Here is a 9,934-nt window from a genome sequence, read left to right on the forward strand (position 1 = left end):
GCATTACACACTGCGCTCTGTCATGGGGCTGTGGTAGCGGGCCTTGTATCGTACATCGTGCTCTTCAACCGCTTCTAGGCACTTCCTTCCTATTCTCATACACTTTCACGTACACACACATTCATACTTTTGGCCATGTATAGTCGTCATACGCATATTCCTACATACGTGCATACCCATTGGTTCATGTATTAGTCACCGTATATCATATATGTCATAAGTTACTTGGGTCTGACCTGACCTTAGTCCCTACCACAACTGCACAGACATAGACATAGACAAACGTCGTTTGTCCCTTTTGTCCTGGCCAATCTCCCTGTGGCTCACAGCCATTATCTCATTGGTAGAAGAAGTAGAAGAAGAAGAAGCCCGGCTCACGGCCATCATCTCCTTGGACGAAGGAGAAGAAGAAGAAGCAGTCACATTCCAAAGCATTTCTCGAACGCCTGTTCTTGCATTGGACTAATCGCAGCTTGTGTCCTTCTACCATGAATAAGGCCAAGGCTGCGGCGGTGAAACCCGAACCCCAGGTCGAACCGACACGGATCCTCGCAGAAACTGTTCCTTTGCCTGCCGAACAACTTGCCCCTCCTCCTGTTGAACAACCTGCCTTGCCACTTCCAGAGCCTGCTCCGCAACTTGAGCCACAGCCCGTCCCAGAGCCTGCTCCGAAACCTACAGTAAGGCTTGTCCTACCGCCCCCTGCGCGTCCAGGTCAACGATGTGAGTACTCTTTAAACGCCCTTCGGAAGCGTGACTTCCCTTTCGTCACTCCTGTGGCTCGTTGTTCTCCATAATGTGCGCAACCCCATTGCAACGGTGTAATTGAAGTCACTGGCTTTTGGGCTGGAAGCCATGCTCGGCTCCCCTAATTAGAATACCCGCTGGCGCGGCTCAGTGGTTAGCGTGCTGGCCATGTCACGTCGAGACAGAGGTGCCCAGGTACGGATCCCGGTGCCGGCTGTGCTGCCTGGCGTTTTTCCTGGGCTTTCTTCAGACGCTTTCAGACATATGTCGGCACAGTTCCCTTAGAAGTCGGCTCAGGACGCACATTCCCTAGGGCGTTAGTCGTGACGTTGCCCACCTCTGTGAGGCCGACAAATGCAACTCTTTCACCGCCACCACCACCACCGAGTAATTCCTCGGCGTGGGGATCTTTGTACTATATAGAGATGCAGAAAAAAAGTGCGGTAGCTTTGTATATGGTCATCACGTTTTCATATCACGTAGCAAACGTCAACCTTAATAATAACGATCGGGAAAATATGGTCTCGTTCTCGATTGCGATTACAGCAACCCTTGGGGTCATTACAGCAACTAAATCCACGAAGAAATCTTAATTGAACAAAATTGTTACTATGTTATTATTATTATTTTGTTCACTTAACATTCACCCAGTGCCTCCAGGATAGCTGTTTTCGCGCTCGGAAATGACTTTTTTTTTTTTTCAGTGTTATTATTAAGGTTGACGGGAGCTGTATGTCACGGTGTCACGTAGTGATTGGCCCTATGAGGCCAGAGGCTGGCCTACCCGGTGATTGGCCCTATCGCTGCAAAATATCCCCTATCAATCGCTCCCTGCTCCAAGGTGTTGTCTTTGTGCCCTCCTTGATGCTGGATTGTGTGTCACATAACTGTTGTGTTTATCTCTTCATCAGTGATCCAACCGACTCCGACCCGTCACCAACCAAGGGGTGAGCACCGTGTATTACATTTACAGCCTGCATCTCATAGTACCTGTAACTGATTGCCTCACGCAGCAAGAACTGCTCCGTCCTCAAAAGAAGCGCACCCCGCAACTGCAGCGGGGGTTATCAAATCAGCAGGTAAGAACGCCGCTGGAGGCTCGCAGTACTTCTCGAACGTAGGTGATATACGCACCGTATACGTATAACAGTTGGAAAGCTAAATGCACGATGCATGGCCTCCGCAGGAGCAACAGCTCTGGAGGGCGCAGCACAGCAAGACGTGAACAAAGAGCAGAAACCGGGAACCAGTAAGTATAGCACGTGTATCACCAAAAAGAGGGAGTCATTAGAATACAGAGTACTTCGTGGATTTGCTTGAACGTTTAAACATTATTATATGTGTTTTTTCAGCAGTCTACGACGTTGTGCCAGCTAATTTAAGTATGCCCAACCATACACATGCTACAACAACAACCTACATTACATCGACGATGACGGTTGCACCTCCTCGAGTCTGAGGAGTTCCGTACAAGGACGAAAGGGGCGACGAGGACAGGACGAAACGGTTGCTGGTTTTAAGCCTTGTCCTGTTCACCTCGTCCCTTTTGTCCTTATCCCGGAATTCCAGCTGGCTTGCATGCTGTTCCTGTACTCTACATCACATGTCACATATCATGATGGCTCAGATTGCATGTTACGGTTTCAGATGTTGTCCAGCAAGCCTATCCTGTTCGTAAGTTCAGTTCGACACTCACGGTGTTTTCGACTGGTCGTCCCGATACTTCGAGCTGGTGCGGGTCAGACCGCATTTCACTCTGGCTTCGAGCCGGAGGAATCGAGCACAGGCCGAACGCGGCAGGTTCGGGCAGAGGAGCGGAGAGGGAATGTCGGCTAACATGGCTTGCGGTGTGTCCCTCGTAGTCAAAACAACGACCACGCGAAATCCGGAACATGGCAAGCATGGCGGAACAGGAACACTACTCAGAATAAAGCTACGAGCCGGTCAAAATTTTTTGGCGGCGGCGGTGCCTGACCGAGATGGTCGGCGGCGGCGGCGGCGACCGCCGTCACATGGTGTGACAGCGTTTGGCGGCACGTGGATGAAAAGATTAGCAATATACGCCATAATAGACGGGGTGGGGCAAGTTGAAACTTTTTTTTCTTAGAAAATCGTCCTAATAGACCTCTACCCGAGAAACGTCATCATGGCATTGGTAGACAGACTGAAACAAACAAATCTGAAGGGGAGGGCTGGGTTCTACGAATGGGCATTTGCTCGCTGCCTGCTCTTGAAAGAAAAGTACGAGCGAAGGTCGAGGTCCCTTTCAGGAACCATCGCAATCCCCTCAAGACCGTGGCTTTCGCGCGCGAACTTGTTCGCCACTAGCTTGGAGCGTAGTTCAAGTCTACCAAATTGGAGCCGCTGTCGAACACTATGACGTCATTTGTTCACAAACAGGGAGACGTCTATTCTGAACGTTCCTGGTGGTGTAGGCATTTCAGTGCACTAGCTGCACGGTTGATCCCTCTGGAAACTGTGGAATAGAAATGACGCGAATATTGCTTGACAGTATGACCAAAGCGACGTAGCAACAGGCTACGGGTGGGTTCAATCAATTGGGTATTGCACAAGGCAGGAATCTGTGATTTGCCGTGCAGTCACGACAAACGTATATAGGTCTTTGTTACTATACAATCCCAGTGTGACCAGCCTTTGCCAACATCACACTGAACCCACTCCTTGTTCCCTTAGTACTTCTCATGTCCCACCAGACAGTAATATTCCATGAAGTCAGCCACAACAGTAATTGGGCGCCGTTTATTCCTCCGTCTTTGCTCTGCTCAATGTTTGCCGTGTTTGATTTTTCCTGCGACGTACACTGTTGAAACATAACTTCACCACATGGCACGCTCCTAGCCAACCACGATTCCGAATGATATCATGCTGTATGATGATTCGTTCGAAAACAGGGGGAGGAGTCTATCTGGGACATGCATAATCTGTCCTAGATAGGCGCCTCCTCCCATTTTCGGCAAATAAGAGCAGAGAATGGTATCATTCGGAATGATGGTTGGCTAGGAGCTTGCTATGTGGTGAAGTTCTGTTTTAACAGTGTACATACAACCTTTACGTTTCCAAGTTGAAGCACTTGTTGCATTATGCGGCACTCCACCCTGAGCCAGTTCCGGGCGGTGCAGGACCAGTTCTGAACTAGCGCAGCACTAGGCCCGCTCCAGTTCAACGGTTCAACACTAGTGCCGCCGCGAAACGAATATCGAAGTGCAGCGCAAGTGCAGGCCTTCTGCTCTCCGCAAGTCTTAACACCGCTACGGATTGTAAGAACGCGTGTGACATTTCAATCACACGTGCATCTGTAGTGAACCGTTATTTCGACTTCGAGTTCAAACGTCTCTTCCGCCATTTACATTAACTATTATTTGCCTTGAGTCGTCTGCTGCCATTCCCGCCATTACTCTGCACTACCGTTGAACTGACCCCTGCGGGAGTGCAGAGTTTCCTTACACTAGGGCTACACTTGGCGTGCACTGGTTTGAAAAGAACGAGGCGGTGCAGGGGGCGTTCGGCTGCACTGGCAAAACGAATGGGCGAGTGCAGCACCACCGGAACTGGTTCAGGCAGTGCAGGCCTGGTCGAACGTACACTCTTAAAAATGAACTTCACCACATAGCACGCTCCTAGCCAACCACCATCCCGAATGACAACGTTCTCGCCCCTGATTTGTTGAAAACAGGAGGAGGAGCCTATTTTGTGCCGTGCATAATGGCACAAAATAGGCTCCTCCTCCAGTTTTCAACAAATCTAGGGCGAGAACGTTGTCATTCGGGGTGATGGTTGGCTAGGAGCGTGCTATGTGGTGAAGTTCATTTTTAAGTGTACCTATCGTGTACTATCCAAATTGACACAAAAAGGCGTACGCCTCCCTCGAACCAGGAGCGATAACCCTATCATCTGTGGCAGTGGTTGGCGCAGAGCGTGCTATGCGGTGAAGTTCAGTTTTTAGAGTGTACGCGGCAACGTGACACTGTTCTGAATGTAGCACAAGTATGGAACGATGCTACCGTCGAAAGGTGGAGCTGCTTGCGCCAGAAGGGGACCAGAAAAGTTTCAGTGTGCCCATGTGCCGCGCTTTCCCCTACAGGGCGAACGTACGCACTCGAACGTATTGAAATCATCCCAGCCTCTGTCGAGTGCACCGAAGATGTGCTTGCTTGACCTACGGACAAATAAGTAGCGCTATTAACTTAGTAAAAAGCGTCTTTCTGTCTTCCACAGGACACGCGTAAGTATAGCAATAGTTAGGGCGTTACGCAACTCAAACACAGCTTACGAAATGCCGATTTCTCGTACTCACACAACGCTATCCATGACGAGCTGCGTTTAATAATAGCGGTGATTTCGATCCCAACAGAGGCCCAGCCGAAAGCAATGTGATAGCTTTCGCCAGTGGTTCTATTTTAAGCATCCTCGTCATCCTAATCGTCTACCTCATCTTCAAATACAGTAGGTATCTAACGTATCTGACCAAGGGCACTTCGAGCGGTGAATTTCGAAACATCGGATATATAATTCGGATTTAATATACCTCCGTGAATATGAGAATTTTAACAAAAATGCTACGCTGTAATGTAATGTATGTGCAAGTAGAATTTCGTGGTATGCTAATCTGTTGATAACGATGACCTGCTCAGTTGGGAATCACAGGCCTTACACTTTGTTGACGCACATTTTCAGCTAACCAGGATGCATCCGATATGCCGAATATTCCAGTTCGCCATGCCCGAAGTGACGAGTCCCAAGATCCGATCCCGGCCATAGAAAACTCCTTCAAAATGAGTAAGACCTGCACCTTGTTCGATGAACCAGATGAATGACACGTCGTGGAAACTGAACAAAGCAGCGTTACCTCCACACAGTTACAAATACACATTAATACGGCTGTCTTCCCGTGCTGCAAGTGATATCTAACAGTGCTTTATTACAGTGTTTATATTTACCGTGTTTACAGTGACCACATTGCAGGAGACAGGAAGTGGCATGGCGGCGACGGGAGTCACCTTGAATATCAGCACTGACAGTACAACCATACCCGCTTAACATAGTTCGCAGTGTTACATCAATAACTGTAAATGGTCATACTGTCCTGTGGGAAATGTCCTGCATCTGATACCTTTCGTCGCAAGTTTCGACTATAGCAAATATAAATAAATTTTATCGCCCTCTTCGTCTTCCAATAGGTTCTTACTCGAATTGGGAGCCAAAAGTATTTTAAGGAAGAGCAAATTTTATATTTGGAATGTGTAGTCAGTAAGTCTGCTTGCCTTGCCCTCAACACTAAGGCACTACATTGGATATGCCAATGACGAGCCAACTGTTGCGGCAACGCATAGGCACAACCAGATGGTTTAGCATGAAGGAATGTCTGCTGCCATCTCTCGAAGAGTCTACGTGATTCCGCTTCCGTGATCTGGAAGATCTAGAGGACATCCTTCTCCACTGCCCGCACTACGAACCTTTGAGATCCGCACATTCAGGATGGCCAAATCTAGCCCACCAACACACTATCCTAGAAGCACTTGCACAGTTTTTGGACACCGTGCACTCTAAAAACAGAACTTCACCGTATAGCAAGCTCTGTGCCAACCATTGCCACGAATGATAGGGTTATCGCTTCTGATTCAGAAAGGGAGCGTAAGCCTTTTTGTGGGCCCTGACGATGAAATTCCCCACTGAACATCATTCAAATAAAGCTGTTTCTGTTACGTGATCCATGGGCTTTGGAAATCGTAACCAAGCGATTTTGGTGTGGATTATGGTACATGCGGTGCTGAATCTGCTGAAAATGGGATATTGTCCTTTATATAGTTCGGAGTGAGCTCTACGAGGTGCTGATGAAAACTTGGGGCAGTCTCGTCGTGGTACCTCGTGGTGTAAATCTGTCGAGTTGGTATTTAGGGAGACACTGGCATAGGAAGACAGTGACACTTGATGCTGTATGTACATCAAGTAGTTCGAGACGAAGTTGCAGGTGAGCAGTGGTCACGGTAGATGTTGTGGAATCCGGCATGTGCTTGGCGTGTAACGGTGGATGAGCGTAGGTTATACGTGCTGCCTGCCGTAGGAAACCTACGGATGTCTACGTGGACATCCTCAAAGCGTCGATTGAGAACACTATAATGGCATGGGAGCCACGCCGTGCGACTGAACACCTTGGTTTCTTGGTGGCCAAACGGCAAGGAACTCTTCAGTTGCATGCCTGAACTCACGGTGGGCCGCGCATAGTATAGAAGGGTGAACCGGCGTGTGTCACGGATGGTAGGTGAGGTGACAGCGGATGAGCGACGGAGTGATTGGTGACGGCCTGACTTAGAGCTCAAAGGACTCTGCAGACGTACCTGTTACTATACCAGGACATCCTAAGTAAAGGCAATGGAAGGCGGTATGTTCGACTCACAACACCCGCAACGGCCCTGCTGGCGCCTCTGGTGCGTTGTCTTTCAGCGACGAAAGCGATCTCGTAGGTATCGGCTCTTTGCCGGTGGAAGACTGTCACGGCTGGAAGATCACGTACAGATATCTGATAGTGACAGGCAGAGACGCAGCTACACCGGTGCTAGAGGAATTCCATGGACCTCAAGCTGAATTGGTATTTCGCACGTTGGGAACCATCCTTTGCTTGGTGAAACTTGACAAATATTGATGAGTGTCAGCTTTGTCCCTTTCGACAGGGGTATTGAAAGTCTGCTAGAACGTCGTCGAACATGCAGGCGAACATGGGGCACGCCTGCCGTGTTGACATAACGTTGAAACATTTGTACCGCTTTTTGCAATCCATCACAGCTGCTTTGCTATGTCCTCTGAGGCTAGTGGAATATGAAGATGAACTGCTCTTTTGGGGAAAATCCGTATAAATGCGCTGCGAAGTTCGTTATGTTAAGCAGAACATAGCGATCTGGCACAGTATACAGGAGTTTAACGTACGGTAGGGCCTCCAGTTCCCGGTGCATTATTATTTCGGTGCATATCCCGTGCGCACAGGTAACTCCACGACGACGATGTGGAACCCGTCTTGTAAGCTGTGGTACTGATAACACAGCTTTATAACAAGCGTTCAACGTTTAGTTCGTAAGCATCTTCGGACGTCACGTAGAATACAGATCGGCGCTGAACCGTTGTCCAAGCCATGCTACTGGACATCACGGGCTAACTTGCGAAGCGTATCTTGTAGTATCGATAGTTTCGTACTGAAAATGAATGACAAATAACAATGTTTGCATGCACAATACATAGATGGAAGAAGAAAGCGATGACGACATCCCGGTGACAAACAGCAACGCGCCTCAAGAACATCGGCGCCTTGTTGGTGGTGGCGGTCCCGATGTATCCGCTGAAGCAGAACGAGATCAAGCGGATAGCTCGGCAAATTAGCAACCAATCTCTCCAACTGAAAAGTATTTTGGACTCGCTGCCTCAAAATCGCGGATCCAACAGGGGATTCGATGAGGCAGACGATGACTACGACACCCAAATTCCCGCCACCACCAACGTCTCGCATTGCTCGAGACCGCCTACGTCGCATAAGGTCATAATGCAAGTGTCCATCTCCGAAAATGACTCTGAAGACACACCGCCCTATGAAAATGATTCGGAATGGTCCGTCTGGGAAAACGAAATGCAAAAGCTGACAAACAGCCTCAGAATGCTGCTCGGTCAACTCCAAAGCGTTTCAGAAGATACCGCGCAAAACAAACGTGGCAGGGCAGCCGAAAACACCTATGTGAATAGGGTCGCTACCAGGAAGCAGAGCGGAGGTTACCGTAACCGCGAACAGGCTTCGCTTCCACCCCATCCACCGGATCGACGTAGCAAACACGACTTGGCTGACTACTTCAAGCGTGTAGCAGCTCAGATGGATTTGTTGGCCGAGGCATTAAAGACGCAGTCGTTCAGCGACGCACCTCCGACGGCCGCTACGCAGGTGAGTCTAGTCACGAATGTATAGTCACGAAGTTTCCGCCCCCATCGATACAATATGCTTACTGCTAGCGCCATAACTGTCTTTTGTATTGGGCCAGGCCCCTGGAAGCTACAGGACCAGCGGACCAGCACTTCTTGCTGCACCAATGGGTGGAATGCAACACGGTGTACAGCCTTCCCAGGAAAGGATGGCGCAGGCCATCGCTGCGCAGACTAGGGCAATGCAAGCTCAAGCAATCGCGGTGCAAGCGATGGCCTCGCAAGGTATGAAAGCAAAAAGTATGTCCGCACAAGGATAAGGCGGAGTGATGTTTCCAGGTATGCATCCAGGTATGGTAGCTGGTGCTCCCATGATGTTGCCGGGTATGGCGGCTCCAGGAATGATGGGACAAGGCATGCTGGGACCTTGCGGAGGAGCAGGAGGATTGGAATTAGCACGTCGCAGTTCCTCAGACGCAAAAGGCCGAATCAAACCCTTGTACGCGGGGGTCAACAGGCTAACTGACCACATGAAATGCGTGAGCGGCTTGTTCAAGGAAGCTTTGGGTATTGTGCCCGCGGAGACGAGGTTGACGGTTGCAGACCAGGAGGAAATTCGATTTTGCCTAGACAGATTGACGAAGAACATGGACAATATGACGAGCGACCTACGTCGTACGGTATTGGCGAGCACGGTTTCATCGGCGCCCTTCTCCAAAGAACTAATGGAAGGGCTGAAGAAGAAAGAGAGGGAAAAGGCAGCGGAGAAGAGTAAGAAAGTGTATGATGAGAGTGACAGTGGAAAGGACTCCGAGAGTGAGGAGGCCCGTGGGACGCGAGGAGGTAAAGGCGGGAGAAGAGACGATTCCGAGGACGATTCGGACAGCGGTGGTGCGGGTGGCAAAAGGAGGCGCTGACCACTGACTTTTCTTTTTTGTGGGTGCAGATTAAAATTTGATTGCTGTGGCGTTAACTTGTAAGCGACGTATCGAAGCGCAGTTGTAGAACTTTGCACCGCCGACACCGCCTGTAGTTTACAAAAAAAAAAAGGGGGTGCTGTAACTCTTTCTTTGGGGAAGTACACCCTTGTCACATATATCACTCCCCCTGAGGAGTGCCTTCACTCCCTTCATAACTATGAAGGGAGTGAGGACACTCCTTAACGAGGGTAACGGAGAGTAATTGTACGCTCCAAAGGGAGTGATATATGTGGCAAGGGTGTACTCCCCAAAAAGGAGTTACAGCACATACTCTTTTTGAAAAGTGTACA

At 49.4% G+C, this 9,934-nt stretch overlaps 2 protein-coding genes across 7 annotated transcripts; both read left to right on the forward strand.

The window, feature by feature from the left end:
- The first annotated feature begins 385 nt into the window (after window positions 1–385).
- LOC135398987 (diacylglycerol kinase kappa-like) lies at window positions 386–5,932 on the forward strand. Of its 6 annotated transcripts, XM_064630602.1 has the most exons (8): window positions 386–723; window positions 1,659–1,694; window positions 1,761–1,826; window positions 1,934–1,996; window positions 2,100–2,129; window positions 2,395–2,421; window positions 4,984–5,211; window positions 5,443–5,531. In XM_064630602.1, the coding sequence occupies exons 1-7, from the start codon at window positions 489–491 to the stop codon at window positions 4,992–4,994; spliced, it is 468 nt and encodes a 155-aa protein (XP_064486672.1). In that variant the 5' UTR covers window positions 386–488; the 3' UTR covers window positions 4,995–5,211; window positions 5,443–5,531. The 6 variants fall into 6 exon arrangements, with proteins under 6 accessions (XP_064486672.1, XP_064486670.1, XP_064486671.1 ...); XM_064630600.1 differs by having other exon boundaries at window positions 2,100–2,421; XM_064630601.1 differs by having other exon boundaries at window positions 2,103–2,421.
- A 2,066-nt stretch (window positions 5,933–7,998) lies between these two features.
- Window positions 7,999–9,632, forward strand: LOC135398986 (uncharacterized). The gene is made up of 3 exons (XM_064630596.1): window positions 7,999–8,686; window positions 8,784–8,949; window positions 9,004–9,632. The coding sequence occupies exons 1-3, from the start codon at window positions 8,087–8,089 to the stop codon at window positions 9,579–9,581; spliced, it is 1,344 nt and encodes a 447-aa protein (XP_064486666.1). The 5' UTR covers window positions 7,999–8,086; the 3' UTR covers window positions 9,582–9,632.
- The last annotated feature ends 302 nt before the right edge of the window (window positions 9,633–9,934 follow it).

Source organism: Ornithodoros turicata, chromosome 6 (assembly GCF_037126465.1).
Source record: "Ornithodoros turicata isolate Travis chromosome 6, ASM3712646v1, whole genome shotgun sequence".
Lineage (NCBI taxonomy): Eukaryota > Metazoa > Arthropoda > Arachnida > Ixodida > Argasidae > Ornithodoros > Ornithodoros turicata.